General features: G+C 41.2%; 1 protein-coding gene and 1 long non-coding RNA gene across 2 annotated transcripts in view; both read left to right on the top strand.

The window, feature by feature from the left end:
* Positions 1-11,230: 11,230 nt before the first annotated feature.
* The window catches only part of LOC118240485, a 55,994-nt gene continuing 43,187 nt past the window's right edge, over positions 11,231-24,037 (top strand). The window contains exons 1-3 of the mRNA XM_035521151.1: positions 11,231-11,288; positions 14,290-14,646; positions 14,741-14,959. Coding sequence (XP_035377044.1) covers positions 11,231-11,288; positions 14,290-14,646; positions 14,741-14,959 — 634 coding nt within the window. The remainder of the gene's footprint in view (positions 11,289-14,289; positions 14,647-14,740; positions 14,960-24,037) is intronic.
* Positions 15,744-19,725, top strand: LOC118240434. Its single transcript, XR_004775407.1, has 4 exons — positions 15,744-15,934; positions 16,096-16,177; positions 19,072-19,120; positions 19,364-19,725. It is a non-coding gene; the product is annotated as an uncharacterized LOC118240434 (long non-coding RNA).

Raw genomic sequence — 24,037 nt, 5'->3', positions numbered from 1 at the left:
GGACATGGTGGGACAGAAGAAAGTCATACATGTATAAATACAAATACTGTGGATTTTTAAGAGGTAAAATTCCACTTTGATGTAACTGCTGTAAAAAAAAAAAAATAAAAAAAAAAATAAAAATAGATTACCACTAGAGGGCGTGTCTGACGAAGTAACTTCTTTTCTGTGGCAGTAATCATAAGTGACACCTTCAGCACTGCACTTATATACTACAGAGATAAACTCTAATTTGTAATATTAATTTGCAATAAGAAAAAGACAAACAAACAATGTTGCCTTCAACATCCGTCACCAATTTTTATTTGCATGGCAAAAGTACTCCTCAATATTCAGTCTACCATTCTGTCTGTCTGTCCTTGGGAGAGTTGGTCAAATGGCATGACTCAGTAATGGCCTTCACTGGGTGGACTCTCAGTGCCAACAATCAGCACTTTTACCCAGCCATCACATGTCATCCTCCTCCCTCTCCATCTCCATCCTCTCCAGCTCTACTTTTTGTATTCCTCTCTTTCACTCTTCTTGTTCATCTCTATTCTTCTCTCACTTTCTACTTCTCTCCTCTCTTTCCCTCTCTTTCTTTCTCTCTATTTCCCTCTCTCTCTCTCCCTCTCTGTCTCTCTTCCTCTCTCTGTGCACTAATTCGAAATTAGTGCACAAACTAATTGGGAAACTAATTCGATCTGCTACCTCAAACGTGCAGGCAAGGCTGACACTCCTTCTGAGATTTAGGAGAAGAGAGCTGCTTACGGGTTTCTTTAAGGCCCCACTGTAAGGGTTGGTGCCAGGCCGAGGCCTCCCTCTGGTCAGGCACACCACTAACCAGGCTTAACACACAACAGCTTGGCTAGACCTTATATAAGCCCAGTGACCCAGTCATTCAGTGCTGGGTCTTTGCCAAAGTTCTGAGCTAAGCTCCTAGCTGGTAACTTCAGGTATTGAGGTCTGTGAACTGTGATGGAAATTATTATTCGATCATGTATTATCATGTGATTCATATATCATCATGTTAATCCTTTCTCTATGTAATCCTATATGAATAGTTTAGTCTGCACATTCTGTCTTTGTATATTGTGTGAACAAAATGACTGCTGAATCAGCTGCTTCGTGATCTTGCATGTGTCGTGTGACTAATGCTGATAAAGAGGAACTAGCAAACTGTGTCTGTCCTGGTAGAACAGAACATCCTGGTATGTGCAAAAGTGTTTAGCGCGATAAGGAGCAGGAAATGGGTAAACAGGATAACAGGACATCCCTTCCGGGGGGTGAAGTTTAGATATAAGGAACAGAGTCAGTCTACCCCTTTAGAGCTTTCGCTTTAGAGCATTAGCTCTCACACAGCTGTGTTTTGTATGTCTTATTTTCTTCATTAAATTACTCTTTTAATCACATCTGACTTGCTGTTTATTCAAAATTCCACCACAGAACCGTCAATACCGCTAACTGTTCTGCACATGGGCCCACCATTGTTAGAGCATGGTTGCTCACCCAGTAGGCTGTTGGTGTCATCACCTAGCTGACATGGGTTTGAGCCCACCTTACAGAAAGACCGAGCCATGGACCTGGCTCAAGAGTCCGACCTGGAACAGGTAAATTGAGACTGTTGGTCGACATGAGCCGGCCCTGCAACAGATCCTCTTGCAGTTGCAGGCCCTAACAGACCTCCTGGCATGAACACCAGTGCCTCCGGCTGCCCCTAGTCAGGAGGCAGCTGGAGCTGTGGCAGCAGCAGAGCCAGCCCAAATCCTGTCCACCTTGTGTTCAGAGCCATTGCTCCCTGCCCCTAAGTGATATGCTGGTGAGGCAGGAGGTTGTAGGAGGTTCCTCCTTCAATGCTTACTGGCTTTTGAGCAGCAGCCATCTTGGTTCCCCACAGAGCAAGCAAAGGTGGCGTACATCATCTCCCTTCTGACTGGGTGGGCTCTGGCATGGGCCACCCCGGTCTGGAAGCACCAAACTGACGTATGTTCCCTTAAGCGGACTTTCGACCATCCAGTCACTGGAGGGGAGATGATTTCCAGTCTCCTTAATATATGTCAGGGGAAAAGAGCGGTGGCTGATTATACGATTGAATTCCGCACTGTGGGAGCGTGAGTGGATGGATCCCCTCAGCGCTGATGGCCACTTTCTACCAGGGTCTCAGTGAGGACCTTAGAAGACGAGGTAGTCCACCGTGATGCTCCCGCTTCTCTCTACGACCTGATCGATCTGGTCTTGCGTATTGACAATCGCGTGCGGCAGAAGTGCAGAACACGGGGACCAGAGATCAGTCGTGGCTCTCGCAGAGCTCCGTGCACCCTTAGCCCTGTTCATGTGCATGACAAGCAGGGGGAGTCCGGATGCCAGCCAATGCAGCTTGGACACACCCGCTTTTCCCGAAGTGAACGCGACGCTCGGATGTGGGAAGGGAGGTGTCTGTACTACGGAAGCCTGGGTCATCTCCGCCCAGCTTGTCCTGAGCTCCAGGGAAAAGACAACATCCTTCAGGGGAGGGATGACCTCTGACGGACTCAACCAGTCCTCCCCGAGCTCAGGAGTTGTTCCTCAGCACCACAATGGCTTGGGGAACGTCTGAAACACATTTCCAGGCATTTGTGGATTTTGTGGGGCAGCGGGCAACTTTCTCGATGCAGGGTTGGCCAACAAGTTAGCTCTGCCACTGGTCCCACTGGATGAACCCCTACCCATTGCTGCCACTCATGACCGAGCCCTTGAGCCAGAGGTTGTTAGTCATCAGACCTGTCCAGTCATGCTGCGAGTCGGAGCACACACTGAACACATTGTGCTGTTCATTATCCATGCTCCCGACTTGCAACTCACCCAAACCCCGGTCTGGGGCTGGTCGCAATCCCGATGGTCTGGATCTGTCTCGAGTCTCCCAGGAATACTGGGACTTTAAGGAAACATTTAGCAGACAGAAGGCCCAACTATTGCCCCCCCACCGGCAATACAACATGGCCATAAACCTCCTCCCGGGCTCCAGTCCCCCTAGAGGCTGCTTGTTCTCCCTTTCAGGGCCTGAACATCAGGCAATGGAGGAATATATCCAGGAAGCCTTAGCCCTAGGATTCATCCGGCCACCTGCTTCTCCGACTGGTAGGGGGGTTTTTTTGGTCGGGAAGAAAGACGATGGGTTATGCCCCTGTATAGACTACTGGGGCCTTAACAAGGTGACTGTCAAGGACCGTTATCCGTTGCCCCTCATGACCTCAGCATTTGAGGCGCTACAGCAGGCCTCTATTTTTACCAAATTGGACCTGCGCAGCGCCTACAACCTAGTGAGAATCCGAGAGGGAGACGAACGGGAGACGCCGTTCATCACCCCCTCTGGACGCTACGAATGTCTGGTTATGCCATTTGGGTTGATGAACACACCTGTCGTCTTCCAGGGGTACATCAACGAGGCCCTTGACAGATACGTGTTCGTCTACTTGGACGACATCCAAACTGTAGACGAACATGTCACCCATGTTAGGTGGGTCCTCCAGTTTCTGCTCGAGAACCACCTCTTTGTTAAGCTGGAGAAGTCAGTGTTCCATCCCCGTACCATCTCCTTTTTGGGATTTGTTGTCTCCCACAATAAATTGTGCATGGACCCTGCCAAGGTGAGGCCTGTAGAGAACTGGCCTAGACCCACCTCGTTGCATCTGGTCCAGCACTTCCTCGGTTTCACGAATTTTTAATCGCAGGTACGTTAAGAACTTTAGCGCAGTTGCAGCCCCACTGATCGCATTTACCAGGAAGGCATCGGGTCAGATCTGCTGGTCCACCGAAGCCCAGCAGGCATTTGATGAACTGAAACATCGTATGATCAAGGCCCCTATTCTGCAGCTCCCTGATGAGAGCACAGTTTGTGCCAGCTGGGGTGTGGCACACACCTGCTGGGGCTTTTACAAGGTCAACTCAACTAAGCAGCATGGCACTCTCATATGCCTGTCTTCATTATGGTAACCTTAGTTACTTAGAGCAAGTGTGGGTGTCTGTTAGGAGTGTGTGTGTGTGTGAGACTCTAAGGAGACACATTAAACAGTATTACCAAGCAGATGCTGCCCTGTTTTCATTTAAAGAGGTTTTAAAATATTGTCATCCTTCCTCATTCAGTTTCTGTTTGCATGAGAGTACTGGACTGCATCTCACACTGGAGACGCAGTGTCAAGATTTTAGTGACCACTCAGATCTCAGTGTGTTTGTCCATCTTTCATGCGCACATATTCAGTCTTGTAATATTATCTTTATCTGAGTTTTCCAATGAACTACATACCATCATACTCTCACTATAGCGATCCAGTGCTATATACACAGTACAGCTAACCCTACCTTTAACCTTGACCTCCAGTTCCATCAGCCCTTGTATGCGGCTCCATTCTGACCCTCTTCCTCATGTTCTTGCTCAGGCATGCTGCAGTAATAGCACTCATGCCCACGGGGATGCTCCACCAGTGCCAGCTACAGACTGCTCTTAAGCTGGAGGCACAGGCAGGCACAATGCCCACACGCAGAGCCTTAAACAATTACACATGCATGCATGCAGCACACAGCTAAGAAAACACACAAAGGCGAACGCTGAAGGACAGGGCCACACAAAGAACCCTGACACAGGAAATAGTATTTTTAAAAAAACAAAGATTTCAGTTTCCAAATGTCTCATGTAGGATAATATTCTAGTACCACAGGCCACCTATGGCCGCGGAACAACTGTAACGTTTAAAAGCCGTGGAAAACCTTTGGCTTTTGATCATCTCCTGATGAGAGCCGCGTCCTGCCACGGCTGCTTATGTTTGATGAAATATCGCCGCAACAAAAAGCAACAGATGAAATGCAGATTTCATACACTGATTTAGTATTCTCTCTGTGGTTTGTAAAAAGTGCTCAGGGCACTGTGGGTTCCTTATTTATCCATTTCTGTATGTATGCCACATACACACAAACAGATTGGATAATAGAGAAGAGGGAATATGGGATTAATTTTGAAGTGACTGATTAGCACGTGGCTAGCCCAGGATAATTGGCTTTAGCTTCTCCCCACGGCCCCCTAAGTCATATTGCAATGTGGCAGCTGCTTGTGCCACCCCCTCTTCCCACATCCTAAGAGGCTGTCAATCAAACTGCATTTCTAGCCAAGTGATTGTGCTATTGTAACAGTATCTTCAAGATGGGGGGGAAAAGGGTTGGCGGTGGGGAGGTTTGGAGCGTTCCGGGTACTTACTGTGAAACCAGTCAATAGCATACAATACAGGTTGTGTCAATGCGATGTCATATGCTGTTAATTAATACGTCTTTTCTACATACATTCTGATAAATTCACAGAGCCTATTCTTTCCCAACCATAATAAACAGACCATAACAATATTCAACACAATAACAGATCCATAACAATCAAACAAAATCTACAGGACTATCAGTTTCTCAGGATTAATATTAGGAGACTGGGAGTCTGCTTGAACAAACTATGTATTCCTGAGGACTAAAAACAACAACTGCATGCAAAAAGGAATTGATATTAATCAAGCTCTATAAAAAAAAGTGTTTATTGTGGAAGGGTCATTTCACTTCAAAAAATGGTAAATATTCATGTCTGAGTTTAGATCAGGACTCTGGGCTGGCCATTTCATTCTTTCAATGGCTTCAGTTTCAAGGAACTGCTTTACCCGTTTTGCTGTGACAGGGGGCTTTGTCCTGCATGAAAATTGCTGGCTGATTGATTGATGAATGCAAGGAAGGAACCATGTGTTGTTGAAGGTTCTGGTACACACTTGCATTCACTCTGCCATGTATCCGTACGAGAGGTCCAACTCCTGCTGCCAAAAACATTCCCCAAACCATGACACTTCCTCCTCTGCTTCTTTACACATTTTGGGTTCAGTCTTTCCCCAGTTTGTCAGTGAACATGTTTCCCATCAGACCCAAATAAATTAAAATTGCTTTCATCACTAAAAGTGAACTCTGGACCACTTCTCCTCTGTCCACACAACATGCTCCTCAGTAAAGGTTAGTCTAGCCTTTTGATTCTTTCTGCTAATGAGAGGTTTGGTTACTGCAGAGGGTGCTTTCAGTCCAAATGCTCTTAAACATCGAGACAGTGTATTATGATCCTTACCCTGTACAGTGGCTAACCGGCGAGCAAATCCAGCTGCAGTGTTGAACCGATTATCTGTGGAGATTCTCTGCATTATCCTGTCCACTCTTGCATTTGTCTTTCGTGGGCGACCAACCTTCTTGGTGGACTTAAATGAGTATGATGTTTTAAAGATGCAATATTCTAGAAATCACAGACTTGGAATGATCAACTTCTCTTGCTACGGCTGATAGGGTCACCCCTTTGGACTTCATCTGGACAACCTGCTGCCGGAGGATTTCAGTCACTTTGGAACGGCTCACCATCTTGCAACGTCAGTGAAACTGGAAAGTTTGGCTGCCAGTTAAATAGGGGTGTCAGATAATTAAGGAAATTAGCACCAGGTGCCAGATTAACACCAATAACTTGCAGGTATCTGAGTGTTCTCTAAATTTGATTATTGTTCTTTTTCAATTATCTAAAATACTGCTCTTTTACTCCTGTTAGGATAAATTCACATAGGACGACACAGTGACCTTGACATTTAGGAAATTGTGTGTTCTCAAATTTTAATCTGCAGTGTATGTTTATTAACACATAAAACAGAGAACACACAGCACACACGCTATCATTGTTAAAGACTGACACAGTAACACGTAAACGATAGACTTTTATGACACCCAAGAAGGATCAGGTGTGGAACAGAGGGAGGGTGTGGACACATGGACAAACATACACACACGGGGAGATGTTTTGGAGGAGAGGCCATACCGTGACAGAGCCCCTCCCCAATGGCGCGTCTTGCCAGCAACGTTCCAGCCTATCGGGCTACAGCCCCGAAAACAACGCCAAATGGCGAAGCCGGAGGACCGAGCGACCCGATACAGGCCAGCGCGAACACGACAGAGGGGCGAAGGACATGTACCAGGACAACAACAGACACGGGAACAGACACACTGACAGGTACAGGCACTGACACAAAGGGGGACAAAGTGATTGGCACAGACAGTGTGATGGGGACAGACACACTGACAGGTACAGGCACTGACACAAAGGGGGACAAAGTGATTGGCACAGACAATGTGATGGGGACAGACACAGTGACAGGGACACGTATTAAACTACATCGAGGATTGCTAGAGAGTCCAGGGAAGCCGGCAAGAACCCCAGCCTGTTGAAGTCCAACCTACCTGTGGGAGATCGCCCCTCACCGATTTAGGGGCGGTGACTTCTGCGCACTCATTTCAGCAGGCGCACCAGCTACTTTGCCTGTCTCCGGGAGTTTCCTCCTCGGACAACGACGACACCTCTCTGAAAGTCACATGAGGCAGCTTGCATGCCTTAGAGCGGCGTGCCCTGGGTGGAGCCTTGGACGGAAGCTTGGGTACCAGAGGCCCGTCGCGCTGGTAGTCTGCAGACGTTGTGTCGCTGTCCAAGGGAGCATCTCCATAGAGGACCTCCTGCACCTCCATCGAAGGATCATTCCCGCAGTTGAACTCAGAGTCTGACGGCAGACTAACGTCGCTGTACTCATTCCTTTCATAATCCATGTAGCCCTCGTTGTAGTCCATGGAAGGGTAGTAGGACCCTGCGGACTCCGACTCCAAATACTGGACTTCATTGTACCAGTCACGGTAGTCCGATGTGGGTCCGTAAGACTCCTCAGAGTCCAGCCCTGAAGCATACTCAGAATCAATCTCAAAATCAAGGCTGATCTGTTTTAGACAAGGTGTTAAAACATGTCAAAATGTTACTGAAGCCTGCTGCTTCAACCTGTGATTGCTACATAGACCAAGTTAATCCTCTGATCCCAAATACCAGAATAGTTCACCTACAAATTCCCAGATAGTTTGAAAGTATTATAAATGAATCCCAGTTCAAGGGTTTCAGTGAGTGGAGAGATAACAGCAAATAATAAGCCAAGTTGGAAAATGACAAACCATAACATAATGGAAGGATCACTTAAGAAAGTCCATTCTGTGGTGTGGAATTATTTCCAGGAAGAATCTCCATCAAAAATATGAAGCACCATCTGTGATAGGCTGCTTTCATATATCAGTAATACATGGTGTACGCTTCATCATGTGAGGTACATGCAGCTTGTGATTTTAGAGGGAAATAAAAACCTCACTGTACCAGCTCATCCTGGACAATCTAAACAAGGTATAATCGAACAGCTTGACACAAATCTATACCCCAAATAAATATCTATAGTACACTTATAAGACTGATTTCAAACATATTCTAGATCTAATACAAATTCTAACACATACTAAAATTGATTCCAATTGTAACAAATGTACTAATACATGTAGTGGAATAAAATTGTTCAGGCTCACTTTGTAAATTTTATCTCACTACCAAACAAACTGAGAGCTGTAGCTCTTTTTATACACAAATAATAAACTGCTGGATCATTTCTATTTGATGGCGACTGAATATAGTCACTTTCCAATATATATTCCTTACGCCTGTGTTTGTTTGTCTTTAGTTCTATAAAGTTAATTTTATTCTCCAGTAGGTTAGTGTACGTCTATAGCTAATGCTCTGATTGTGGCAGACTACAAATCAAATATAAGAGAGAGAGCGAGCGAGAGAGAGAGAGAGAGAGAGAGAGAGAGAGAGAGAGAGAGAGAGAGAGAGAGAAGGAGTATGTATTAAAAACTAAATTTTAGGTTAAAAAAAAAGATGCCATCCAATTGCAAGATCAAGACAACAAATACCATAACATCTAACATAACAGCCAACATAAAAAAAGAGAAAATGAGAGGTAAACAAAATTGGGCCCTCAGCGGTAGACTTGCTAACAACAGATTTTAGATTGCTGACTATTCGTTTCTAAATTATAGCGGAACTGAGTTTAGTCTGGTCAGTGGGCGGGCAAGCAGCCACTTCCAAACAATGCGCTTCTTTACACAGGACAGCACAACCAATCAGAATCCACCAGCCATTAATCAAGGAACGTTCCTCTCCTCCCCCAGCAGAGGGAGCACGTCCCTTAAGGAACATCAGACTCGGGCTGCTGGTTGTCCGTTATTACCGTTACGGAAGTCTCTGCCTTCTTCTGGCCACCGAGGGAAGTCTAGCAGGTGGCCCTGACCGTTACATATTGTTTTAATCAGAATAAAAATCATTACCTTAAAGAAAGAGAACATTAGAAACAACATGTTTAAGTACAATTCTTTTATGAAAACCTTATAATTAAAAATAAAATCTAATTGTGAAGCAACCGCTAAAGATTGTGGTAGTGACAAGTCAATATTTGTTTTCTGAGTTTGCCAGCACAGACAAACTTAAAATCAATAAAGTCAGTTTGCTTCATTAATTACTCGCATACTGTTACAAAGTGTAACGGTCCTCCTCGTCAGTGTCCGTGTAGTTTGGGCCACCACGTGGTTCTTGTTTATTTACGCATTCTCATAGAATATGATGTACAGAGACATCTAAGAAATTATAATGCATTAATATATATATTTCATATATTTCTGAAGAAAGAACATGTGACTGTGTAATTCTATATAAAAAGACTGAATACTCAATGTAACAACTATATATAGAAATAAGTTGGGTTAAAAAGATACATTAACTGGAGCCTACTTTTTATTGTTTGTTTTGTTTATCACATGTGTAACCAGCAGAGAAAAAAACGTATTCAAATTTAGTAATACATGAGAAAGTATTACACAGCCACTAAATCAAATTATATGTAATTTCAACAGGCATCACTACACCAGTACACTGGGGATGAAGTACATCACTGTCACATTTCCTGTCCTGTGGGCTAAAGGCTACACAGTGACGTATGAATAAATGATGCATTACCTGCAGTACACACTGGGTGGGCTACTGGCATTTCTGACAGGTTTACAGCATCCCTGTATTTTTAAGCAAAATTGAGAGACTAAAAGGATGGTCACACAGTTCCAAAGAATGTGTGTTTTAACCTGCTATAAAAGATTATTTTCAGAAATATCGATTCCTGACACAATTAATTAATTCTTTGGGGTTTCTCTGTCTCTATGAATTCAACATAAACTCTGTTGTCATGAAATGCTCTGACTTCACTTGCTGTGACTCATTGTGCTGTGTTGCTTTCCAGTGTTCAGTACAGTTTCCTGAGTTCACTGTTGCCCCGCTGTGGCTGATTAAGGTCTTTATATTGCTTGTTTTACTACTTACTTCAAAAACAGTTTACAAAAGAAAATCTGGAAACAACAAACTCTGGATTTTACATTTCATTTTTATTTTATATTTAATCTCCTTTTTCTTCAAATTAAGTGGCTACAATAGAAAAAGTGGTTTCAAACTTTATTTACTCACCATAGTGAACATAACATAAAATAAAAATTCTTGTATCTTCACCTAAATGTTCAGTACAGCAGCTGTGTGTTTGACTGATACGAGTTGGGCATGTGGTTAACACTAAAGTGGTACAAATGTCAATCTGTATTCACACTGCATTCTCCCCTCTCATCTATATGGCTGCTGAGTTCCTGTTTGATGACATTTGACCTAAATATACTCACAGCATCTGCTATACGAAAGTCTGGACTACTGCATGTGGCTACGAGCTCTGGGCAGCCATGATGACCAAAGATATAATTTATGGTCAATCTGTAGAAGAAATACACAGAATTCCATTACCAGTCAGTCTGATCAAACTCAAACCTGACCTCAGGGACTTTGACAGGAGTGATAGATGTGGCATCTGGTGTAACAGATGATGCAGGACACAGGAGAGGCCAAGCCTGATACCAGGGCAGACTAGTACATCTTTAACTTATCAGTAAACAAACAAACAAAGCAAATGAGTAGAAAAACAAAAAGGAAAAAAGGTTTCTCACACTTAAATGAGTTTTGTGGTCTTGAGAACAGAAAAAGGAAGAGGTTATAAGCTAAAAGGGGGAGGTGTGATGAACAAACGCTCTGCTAAATGCACAACACACCTTCCTTCCGTGTCTTTGCTGTTTGACAGTAACCAAGATCACAACATCTTCCCAGTGTAGGATGGGTGAGGAGGAGCAGGACTGAGGTCACGGCCGTTATACTCAGGAACACAAGAAAGTAGCCGAGACCTTCATTTAAGGCTTAAATTTAGTATTTAGCCTAAAGTTATTACTTATTGGAGCTCCAAGTATCACTTCTGTGTGACCGGTGTGAACCAGTGTGTGAAACATGTCTTTCCGAACATCAGGAAATATTACAGTAGCAACAATCCTCATGTTACTGGCAGGTAAACTTTGAATATTTCCTTTATGTTTTACTTTGTTTTTTGGGCACGCATGATATTGCTTTGACAATGGACAGTGGGTAGGCCAAGACCCTAAGTGTAAATTATATGTGGGGTTTGGCACGCTGAAGCATGTTTTATCAGCGTCTAAGTTTAGTTTGTCACATGTGGAGACACAATCAAGATCTTAAGAGTGTTAGAGTGTTTGATAGTAAATGTCTAGAGATTAACACATTGCTCAGTGGAATATCTAATAAAGCGATTTGTATGAGTTTTTATGAGAAGTGGAGCGTGTTGGAGAATGAGCACTGGCTTTAGATATTGGTAGATGGGGCGAAGGACGAGACTGGAAATTATTTGTTCATGTAAATAAAAAACTACAGGTCCCACAATGTACTGTGTTAACCTTGCTGAGGCTGGACATGGTGTGGTACTCATAAAAAAAATAATAATAATAATTTTTTTTTTTACAAAACCTGGATGCTTTAATTTTGAGAGCTTACAGTTTCATTTGAAGATGCAGTGTCTGAGGTGAGAGAACGCAGGTGGGAGGCACATATAAGACCAGTAGAGACAGGTGTTAGGGGATTTGTCACAAAGTCTGCCACATTATAACTTGTGCAGTTCGGCACAGATTTGGCAGTGATGATCATCATCATCATCATCATCATCATCATCATCATCAGCAGCAGCAGCAGCAGCAGCAGCAGCATTCACACCATGACAGTCACACTCAGATAAAGATAAGAGTGTAAACTCACCCCTATAATCCTGGTGTGTGTGTGTGTGTGTGTGTGTTCCAGGAGCTCAGTCTCAGCAGAGTGTAACTCTCTCTTCTCGGAGCCTCTGTGCTCTTACTGGATCTACAGTAAAAATCCCCTGCAAATATACATCTAGTTCTTCCAGTGTCAGAGCGAGAGAGTGGTATCAGGTCCAGAGACCTGATGGAGAACCACAAGACCTGAGTAAAGACCCTCAATATTTAGGACGAGTGTCTGTAAGCACACGGTGGAATGACTGTACACTGACAATGAACAACGTGAATGTAAGTGACTCTGGAGTTTATAACTTCAGATTTAGAATATGGAGTAGTGAATGGATATCTGCTTCATCTGGAGTTATTCTAACTGTTACAGGTAATAACAAACATAAAACATAGAACACACACACACACTCTCTCTCTTTCTCTCTCTCTCTCTCTCTCTCTCTCACACACACACAAAATATGCAAGAAATCTCAATGCTAATACAGAAGTTCAGTATTATTCAATATTCGCCATAAGACAATCCATCTTAAGCTACATATTTGCATGCCACATGTGTGTTATTCTTTTTATATGGATATTATTACATTTTTAATTATTCAGTCACTTTATCCCTTCCAGTCCAGTCTGGTCAGAGCTGACATGAGAGTGTGTGATATTTCATGCTGAGATAATTCACCTGATTCTCTGTTACTAGTACACACAGAAGGAAGGTGGTGAAACAGTTTCAACAGAGCAGTGATACTGACTACATTTACAATAGTGTGCATGTAAGAAACTGGACAAAACCATTTACAAGAGCTGAGCAAACACCAGTCCCTTCACTGTACCATCTACACTCACAGCAGCATAGTCTGAACTTACTAAGCAAACGTGTCTTGCAGTTGGATCTTAGTTAGACTAATACTGAATACTGATGGACATAAATGTAATTATGATTGTGCTGCGTTTGTACAAGTTTATCAGACATGGGTGTGTTACTGGTTTACATGTGTCATTGTCATTGCTGAGTTGAGACTGGTTCACCATCCATCTGGTTCTGCAGTCAGAAAATAACCACTGATAATGAAGATGGTTAAGACCAACTGTGCATCACCACAGATGGGTTATATATAGTCTCTGACTGTACACTTACCTAAAGCAGGTGTTTCTAAAAAAGAGCTCAGTGAGTATATATATATGATCAATAAATCTTATGCATATTTCCTACACATTTATTGGGCTTGGTTTAAAAGCTAATATGAATATTAAAAGCTAACATTTTCATTACTAATATTACTAATACAGTCAATACACTGGTGAACCTGGAGCATCTCTGTCTGTCACACGTAATCACATAAGATTAGTTAACTATATACTATTTATAAATATAACACCAAAGCTTCTTAATTAAAATGACTTGCAGATCTGAAGGTTATGAGGCCAAACACATATAGATGGACAACCAAACTGCACTGCAGCTCCACCTGCACTCTGCCCAACAACCCCACCTACATCTGGTACAGGAATGGACAGCCTGTATATAAGCAGAACACTAATGAACTGTATGTGTATGACTATAGTGGTGCAGGCAGCTACTCCTGTGCTGTAAGAGGATATGAGGATCTCCGCTCTCCTGCTGTCTGTAAGATCCTCACTTTAAACTCTTATCACTCTGTCAGCAACTCATTAGCATCTACTGTTAGATTAACAATGGCTGGGAGACCTTGATGCTACTTAATTGCTGATATATTTTAGTTTCTGTTTTGCAGGTGTCGGTAAGTATATTTCAGTCATGTGTGTGTGTTTTATTTACACACTAAATGATCACTTTATTAAGTACATCTACTGTATATCTGTACCTAACATTTCACAGTTAGTTAGCTATAATGTATCACTGCTGGTATTGCTACTGTTCTCTTAGGCCAGCTGACTGACTGTACTACAATCCTGTTCCCTGTGTACATTTAGTCAACCTCTACTGACCTCTTTCATGGGCGACCTGGTTTTGATCAAAGAGCAGTTGTTAGTAACACACTTTTATAAGATAATTATACTGTACATGCTCTTATAAATACTGCTTAGGCAAATACTTATGAATTCTGGGCCTTACTTTAAACTGCATTCTCATTGTCTCACTAAAAGTATCTGATTAGAGGAAACACTCATGTGGTACATTGCTGAGTGGTACTGCCTTCAGAGTATTATTGCTATAACACTGATGTGTTTCAGTTGTTTTTCATTTAGTGTTTCTGTTTCAGGTGTTTCTGCAGATAATTGGAGATGCTGGAGTGTGACTTACTATAGCCAGACAATCTGCTCTCTGATTGGCTCATCTGTGGACCTGCACTGTTACTATACCTACCCTAATAACCAGAAGGTCACAAAATCATTCTGGTTCATTACAGAGCAGCAGGTTGGTGTTGAAGCTGTGGATGTGAGAGAGGAAGAGGAGTATGAGGGGAGAGTGCAGTATAGACAGAGCTCCCAGAATGACTGTAGTATGACAATCACTCACCTGAGAGAGAGTGACGCTCACACATACAGGTTCAGATTCCACACTGATAGTACTGCGGGGAAATACACTGGACGTCCTGGAGTATCTCTCTCTGTCACAGGTAATGTTGTATAATTTAAAAATAAGTTTAGTAAGCTATAATAATTTTCTTTTGATTAAAAATAGCACCAGACATTTTTTATAATGACTTGCAGATCTGAAGATTACAGTATCAGACAGAAGTAGTCGAAAGCACCTGATCTGCAGCTCCACCTGCACGCTGCCCAACAACCCCACCTACATCTGGTACAGGAATGGACAGCCTTTATATAACCAGAACACTAATGGACTGTATGTGTATGACAGTAGTGAGGATGCAGGCAGCTACTCCTGTGCTGTAAGAGGATATGAGGAGCTCCGCTCTCCTGCTGTCTGTAAGATCCTCACTTTAAACTCTCATCACTCTGTCTGCATATCACTGGCAGCTTCTATCAGATAAAAAGTTTGTTTGATTGTTGTTTGTTTTTGCTGTTTTCTGCTGCTGGTTCTGCCTACATGTTTATAAGTAGCTGGGAAGCACCTTTCCATGTTGAGGGCTCTATACATTTGTGGGCACTGGCTAGCTGGTTCAGCAGTACTACATCAGTGTGTTTTGTTTGTGTTCTCATTGTCTCTTGCTCTTGTCCTCACTTTAAACTGCACTCACTCTGTGTCACTGGCAACTTCTACTAGATTACAGTGAACTCATGCTGAGTCACATATGGCTAAGACAAAAGACAACTACAGCATTTTTAGATATATTTCAATTTAAAAGTTGCCAGTGTTTGGGGTATTTTTGGAATCTTTAAAAAAATTTTTTTTTTTTTACATGTTCTTCCATAATTCACAACGTTTAATATTTAAATCTACTGGGTTTATGTTTAAATCCATTTTGTTATACTCAGTGCTAAGTCATTACACTGTGGCTATGCAACTTTTTTATTAATTTTACTGATAGTCTTACAAATATCACTCTTTTTACAGTTATTGTGTTCATTCAGGTTATATACTGAATTTTACTGTTTTCGTAAATATTTCTATAGATGACTGATATTGGCTATGTTCAAACATGAACAGTTAAAATAAAAGACTTTAAGTGTATTAATTTTCATTCCTGCTCTCCTGTTCAGACCCTCCCAGTGTCCCGTCTGTTACTGACCGTGTGTCTGGTGACTCGGTGACACTGCTGTGCTACAGTGACTCCAACCCCATCAGTAATTACTCCTGGTACAGAAAGACAGGAAGTGATGTCTTACTGTTAGGAAATGGCACCAATTTAACTATAGCTACAGGAACAAGTGGACTTTTCTACTGTGTGGTGCAGAATCCATTTGGATCATCTAACTCATCAGAATGGTCATTTACTTCAGGTAGAATCTGTGTTGAATTCACTGCCTTATTGCTACATGATGATTAAAGAAAGCGAAACTCTCCTGAAACTTCCAGTGTCAGTTTGATGAGGTCATACAGCAAGACTTCTGTGACTGTTCGCATGTCTGTGTAACATGCTGCGCTCTCCTTCCTGATGCAGGGAAACCAGCTGGGACATATGCAGCTTCTGGAGTCACTGTGGGTTTGTTTCTGACTCTCACTGCTGTCTGTCTATGGATGAGGTAAGAAGCTGAAGCCACATTTATATGACACACCCTGCCAATGCTGTAGGCTGTTTACTGCCCAGTCCAGAGAATCTTCACTCTGATGTTTACAGTATAGGGTCACACAGTACCATCAACAGGGTTAAATTCACTTTCTCCAGGCTGTAGTAACTCCAGAGGGCTTAGATTAATGCAGGAGAATTGAGCGTGATGCTGGTGATGCTATTACAGAAGCTGAAGCCACATTTATATTACACACCCTGCCAATGCTGTAGGTTGTTTACTGCCCAGTCCCCAAGATCACTGTACAAAATAGCAAAAACAATAAACAATGACAATTAGACTGAAGTAAAAAAAACAAAAAAAACAACAACAACAAATTGAAGATGCAATAAAATTTCAAAACATGAGATATTTTATTCATTAATTGTTAAAAAAAGAGAAAAATAGAGTTGCAAAGGCATAGTAATTACATCATTCAGACAGCAAGCTGGTGGTTGGAAGAAAATATCAGTCAGGCAATCAACTAGGCTGAGAGGAGGCAGCCTGTATGAGAGGACTGGATGAGCAGAAAATTGCATATAATGCATACAGCAGTGAAACTGGAGACCATGCTGTCTAGTAATGTTGCCAAGGTGGAGAATTATTAATAAAAAGTAGAGGACCAAGTATTCAGGCCTTGAGAACACCATGACATCGGATTGATGGGTATTAACCTACCAAAGGAGGTAAATTGCTGTCCGTCAGTGACATATGATTTAAACCACATAATTATCATGCCAGTGACGTCAACTAGGTTTTAAAACAAATCATTTTAACTAGAGTTTGATTAACACAGAAGCTATTGAAACTGTTGATGTTATTACTGTGGTTCACCACCAGGAGGCGAACCACAGCTGTCAGCAGCAGGAGTGAGGAGACCAGCGCAAAAGTGAGTTTGAAGAAGAGTCGACAGAGGATTGAGATTTCGGTCCAACTCAAAATCCCTGCAAAGTTTTCCATAAAGGGTCCAATGACCAAAGTAACAGAGTTAAGCCTGTATTTTGATTATTAATTACATAAATCATTAATCATCATGTCCCAATTCTCTCAGCATGATTCTACTCCTGTAGATGATAACTTTTCAGCCTTGGACATGCCCTCTGACCCCACAAATGACGGCGTTCACTACTCCAACATTAATTTCACACGCTCCCACACACAGGAAGTACCTCTCTACTCTACTGTCCAACTAATAATGGCTCTTAGTCAAGAAGAGGAAGTCGAGTATGCCAGAGTGAATTTCTCTGCCTGGTAGGCAATGCAAATGGTTTTGTTAACCATATTTCTGTCACACTTAGACACACCTTCACACATACACATGCACTCACACAAACATGCATGCACACTAATGCTGATGAGATACCCCTCCCTCTAAAAATAAATAAAACTAAAAATCTTGACAGAGGCCAAAACTATTTTAATAGTTATAGAAAATGCTTATACCTATTTTAAATCCTAAAATTTTACATGCTTTATTCAATTTTAAAATTTGGTTTCATGTTAAGACTTAAAAAATGTAAAAAATAATTACTGCAGTGTATAGGTTAAGTAAACTCAAAGATGAAGAATTCACTGTTTTGGAAAGCATGCATCAGTAAAACAATTGTTCAAAACATCAGTTTGTTAAATAAAATGTTTCAATATATCAAAACCACAAAATTGCACTTTTTGGAAGGAAATGTCTAGTTGTCCTTTTAGCTAAAAGATTGCGCTATTTAAACAGGATTTAATCCTCTCCACTCCCATCACACATGGCTTACCTAAAGATTCAGTCTTGGGCTTGATTTTATTGTCTTTACACATGCATCCAGTAGTTACAATTTTTCCAGAAATATAACTATATTAAAAATAAACTTTAAATAGCATTCCTTAATTTTGGTCACACTTTATTTTGAGTAGTCCTTTGGAGATAACTTATAAACTCTCAAACTCTCTGAAGTGGCAGTAATGAATCATCTAAAACATTCAAGTTAATATCTTTATTGTCACGTTACAGCCCCGCCCCATCTTCAAACGTCTTGGTGTGTGTGTGTGTGTGTGTGTGTGTGTTCGTCTGCGTTGCCACGCCCTTTTGTGTCGTCCACCTGTTCTGTATTAGGTGTAATCCTCTTGTGTGTGTATGTGTGCATATGTCTCCTGTGTTGTAGTACGTGTTGTTGGTGTTTGAAAGGTGTTTACTCAGCTGTGCAGTGTTAGATGTGTCGTCTGTGCGTTAATAAAAACGTATGTTTGAACGTGCCCCTTCTCTGCATCCTGTTAAGCCTTGAAGCGTGCCCCACAGCGAGAAGCAGTTGCAGTTAACTGTGCTTTCACCAAGGTTTTGTTTTAGTTGTGTATTCATGCACATTGAAGCAGATCTACACTTAGATCTAATTAGCAGTAGCCTAACACTGACCCATAACTGCACATTTTTCACTCTGGAAAGGCATCAACATTTAAAACGTATTAAATAAACCTGTTTGGAGAATTCCACAAAAACTTTCCACAAAAATGTGCCTCACAGAAATGCTGATTGAATTGCCCAGTAACTGTCCATAGGTTTACAAGTCACTTTGTAAGCAACTTTGTCCTTTTCTTAGTACAGGGAAACAAGTTAAAATGATCTGTGCTAATTGGCCATTCACTAACGACCACACACTAGACAGAGATTAGGTTAAAAACAATATAATTTTCCTGAAGAGTTACAGTAAATGATTTTTTTTCCTGCTCAGTCCAGAGAATCTTTGCTCTGATGTTTACAGTATAGGGTCACACAGTATCAACAGGATTAAATTCACTTTCCCCAGACTGTAGTAACTGTAGAGGGCTTAGATTAATGCAGGAGAATTGAGTGTGATGCTGGTGATGTTATTACTGTGGTTCTCCACCAGGAGGGGATCTGCAGCTGTCAGCAGAAGGAGTGAGGAGACCAGCACAAATGTGAGTTTAAATGAGGGACTCAACAGATCATTGCAGTTGTTCTTAATGGGTCTCATGTCATAGTGGACTGTGCAGCCAGCATTAGTGCTTATGTTGATTATTGTTACTTCCAGAGAAACCTTTTCATTCTCTCTCTCTCTCTCTCTCTCTCTCTCTCTCTCTCTCTCTCTCTCTCTCTCTCTCTCTCTCTCTCTCTCTCTCTCTCTCTCTCTCTCTCTCTCTCTCTCTCTCTCTCTCCTAAAGCATGACTCTGCTCCTGTATATGATAATATCTCAGCCCTGGCTAAGACCTGTGACTCCACAGTATCTTCAGATGATCAGGATGAAGTTCACTACTCCAGTGTTCATTTCACACACTCCCACACACAGGAAGTGCTCTACTCCACTGTTCAACTGCCAAAGGCTCTTATTCAAGGAGAGGAAGTAGAGTACGCCACAGTGAACATCACCAAAACAAAAGTCTCCCCACAGTAGGCTATGCAAATGGCATAGTTCATTATGTCTGTATCACTGTTACACATGGAGTGTAAGTTATTTCTGAAGCAAATAATATAATAAAGTCAACTGAATAAATAAATATAATTACAGCCCTTTTCCTAAGTTCTTCTTTAGCAAACAACATAAATTATCTGAAAACAACAGCAAATAATGTTATCCATCTTTAAATAATTCTATATATAAAGTATGTTTGTATTGTTGCATTTGAAAGTGGTGTAATTTTGATTTTCAGTCTGAATTTTTATTTTCTCATGAGGTGAGTATGGTTTATACTGTACTGGTAAATGCTTGCTTTAAATACTGGGATTATTCTTCCTGTCATATATCCTTTACTGCAAGACCTTTGTAATATTTTGTAATATTTTTGTAATATTTATGATAAATTCGTAAAGGATATGAAATTGCAATATAAATTACAGAGATGGTAATGGCTACTCATTTTATACATTGCTGTCATGTAGCTTTTACTGATCAGAACTACAAAACATTACTTCTGTATGAAATATTGTTATCAGTCTAGTGTTTTATAAAACAGGAGACTTGAATTTGGTCTAAATTCCTCACTCACTTATCTGTAATCACCACACATTCCACCCTCCTAATATTCTCTGCCACTCCATTGCCAACTCATGTAAAACTTTCTATATCCGCCACTGATGGCTGTTCCCATGGGATTAGAGTAACCTGGTGTTATTTCTACTGGTCAGTTTAGGTAAAAGGTGCCAGAATATTGATGAGGCAGCAGTCTGTAAAAATAACTGACATTGTAAATTTGATCAAAACAAAAGTATTTGAGGAACTCCTGCTGCCCATTTAAAACTTGACATGTCCTAATGTGGCTTTAGATGGTAAGCATAAACTTTTTATTCAAAATTAAAGTCTTGAAAATATGTTGGGGGTTTTTTGTGCTGAATGCAGTTTTTTTTTATCCATGTAAAGCTACATGAGTTACTACATTTGCTCAGGGGATAACATGACCTTAGTCTTGTGAAATTGCCCAGCAAGGACTAAACTCCAATCTACAGCACAGTCCAAGAACCTGAGAAAAGCTTCACCCACCTTCAGACTCCAACACCTCCAGATATAACATCACCCACTATCACACTCCAACACTTCCAGATATAACATCGCCCACCATCAGACTCCAACCTCTCCAGATATAACATCACCCACCATCAGACTCCAACCACTCCAGATATAACATCACCCACCATCAGACTCCAACCTGTCCAGATATAACATCACCCACCATCAGACTCCAACCTCTCCAGATATAACATGACCCACCATCAGACTCCAACCCCTCCAGATATAACATCACCCACCATCAGACCCCAACTCCTCAAGATATAACATCACCCACCATCAGACTCCAACCTCTCCAGATATAACATGACCCACCATCAGACTCCAACCCCTCCAGATATAACATCACCCACCATCAGACCCCAACTCCTCAAGATCTAACATTACCCACCATCAGACCCCAACTCCTCAAGATATAACATCACCCACTATCACACTCCAACCACTCCACATATAACATCACTTACCATCACACTCCAACACTTCCACCTATAACATCACCCACTGTCACACATTTCAACCACTCCATCAGACTCCATCAGACTGTAATCAGCATAATATGTGTCTTAATATTTAAATTATTTGATTTCTTAAAGAACTTCAAAGTGCCTTTCTAACCTTGCTGTTACTTCCTGTGGTGTTTTATTTTAAATAGAATGATACATTTTTGCAGTTCTTTACCTGTGTGCTTACATTATTACACATGTGGAAGAATAGCATTACTCCTTATTATAAGTGTAAAATTCCAGATATACTATATCTGTACTTAATCTGATGTTGTATTTTAATGAAATTGTTTATATCACTGATGCAGTTTTAGAATAACATTTATTTTAAAAAATTGCTATTTCAATTGAAATGTAGTTTATAAATGTTTATAAAAAACACTTGTAGCTACACTGTACGTTTGATGTGTTATTAAATGTGTTGTGTCTCAAATGTGACATAATAGAGATATTGGAAAGATGAATAGCTTTAGTCTATTCATTAGTAATATTAGCTGATAAGCGTTTACACCACAGGCACCTACCAAACCCTTACAGGCCTCTACCAAAGCCTTACAGGCACCTACCAAACCCTTATAGGTCTCTACCAAACCCTTATAGATCTCTACCAAAGCCTTATAGGCCTCTACCAACCCCTTACTCATTCCTACCTAACTGTCACCAAGCATTTGCGAACCTTTAACCAAACCTTTGACCAAAGTCCTTCCCAAAATCTTCTTGTACTAAACCCATAGTGGGTTGAACCAGGCCTGTTGGAGCCAGGAAGTGTTAACCCAGATGTCTGAGATCTTCAGTCCGTCACCTGGCAACTCCAGCGTGTAATCCGCCATTCCTGTCCCATCGGCCCTGAAGAGACTCAGTGATCTGTGCACGATGTGCTCTATTTCCTGTCACACCATAAATCAGTATTAGGAGCCAGAATTATGTAAACATGAAACTGTGAGATTTACAGTGCAGGAATGGGTAATAAACACAGCTCACAGAGGTCGTGGGAAAATCATACACCTGTAAACATTATACAGACATGCACACATGGACAAGCCTCCTATTAGTTTACTAACTTAGATGGAATTCTGTACGTGTGCTTGAACACACACACACACACACACACACACACACACACACACACAGTGTTGTCATCTGAGTACATTGTAAGTTGTTTTTTTCTTTCAGGATATCTTGCTTTACTCATTACCCCCCCTCTCTGTCTCAAACTCTCTCACCAGCATGAACTCCAGTTCTCTTGCTCTGTTCTTAGACCACTTCATCTCAAATAGATCTCGCCCTCATAGCCGACAACCTGATCCTGCAGGGGTGCAAGCAGAATATTGGAATAGTGGGTTTATTATCTGTGAGTAGTATAAGTGCGTGTTGTAGGACATAGGAGGCATCCTCTGAAAGCTTTAAAGTGAAGGCTTTGCACACGCTTAGTTTGCTTCTCACCTCGTTCAGTTTCAGCTTCAGAGGGCATTCGGGATGTCAAATAATGGTGAATCTACCACTCACTATAGCTAGCTAGCTAACAAAGTACAGAAAGCCTGCGCAGTGCTGTTCCAAAGTTTCTCTGCATCAACAATAAACAGTTAGCTTACTGGCCAAACTCACCTATTTTGCCTACATATTTAAGAGTGCCTACATATTGTTCTATCAATATAATTTAAGGACTAATTAAATAAATGAAATATACTATGTTTTATTTTTCTTGAATGATTTCTGTTAAAATAAGATGTAACATTATGGGTGGAATTATACAAAAAATGTTTACACAGCCTGTTGTTGGCCTCCTCAATCTGAAGCAACAGCACAAGCAGCAGCTTCTTCACGTCACCTTTTCATCCACAGGGGGGTGATATCAGGTTATATTACTAATTAAGTAAACTGTCTGCCTCTTATATAGAATTGACAGACTTCATTAAGAAAGATGAGCTAAGAAGCATCAGTTACAGCTATGTAGAAGAGACTATTCTTTGTACTTTCAGCTGTCTTAGATGGCAAAGATTTCAATTAATTGAGATACTCAGTTGCTGTAAATTAACTTTTCATTTGAAATTAATCCCACAGATGTAATTTGACCTGGCCCTCATCCATAACTAAGAAACTGCCACATTTATGTGTTTATACAATAATAATATTTTGCCATTAAAATGAAAATATGCCAGCATTGCCATTGTTATTTATAACATTTTTCTTGAGAGTGTTACATTTTGTGCTTAACCACAGGGATTCATTTTCATGCCAAAGATGAAAGTACTTTTTGATTTGGTGAGTGTGTGTGCGTGTCTGAACTTGGATGTCTGATCACTTTTACTAGATATATCCATACGTCCAGTAAACAGGTCATTTGCATTTATATTTACATTTACGGTATTTAGCAGACACTCTTATCCAGATCGACTTACCAAAGTGCTTTGTCATTTACCCCTAGAATACATCCTAGCCAGTAGAGTAGATTAAAGTCCAATATACCAATGAACTAGAATACTGTAGAAATATAGGGATAAGTGCTAATGCCTAGAAGTACAAAATACATAAGTTCTATCTTAGACAATGATAAGTGCGATAAACAATAAATACTAGAGTTTGTTAGATGACATCAGTGTAAAAAAACAATACCATCAATACAATACAATACAATACAATACAATCAGTGTCATGAACAATACCCTACAATAAGTACTAGTTTAATTAGTTAATATGGGAGTAGGGTCAGTGGTCATTTAAATATTCCATGAATAGATGGGTCTTTAGTCTGTGTTTGAAGACTGCAAGGGACTCTGCTGTCCAGACAGCAAGTGGAAGTTCATTCCACCATCTGGGAGCCAGGACA

Source organism: Electrophorus electricus, chromosome 21, assembly GCF_013358815.1.
Source record: "Electrophorus electricus isolate fEleEle1 chromosome 21, fEleEle1.pri, whole genome shotgun sequence".
In the NCBI taxonomy this organism is placed as follows: Eukaryota; Metazoa; Chordata; class Actinopteri; order Gymnotiformes; family Gymnotidae; genus Electrophorus; species Electrophorus electricus.
Note: the sequence above shows the minus strand (reverse complement) of the source record. Positions and strands in the feature narration are given on the sequence as shown.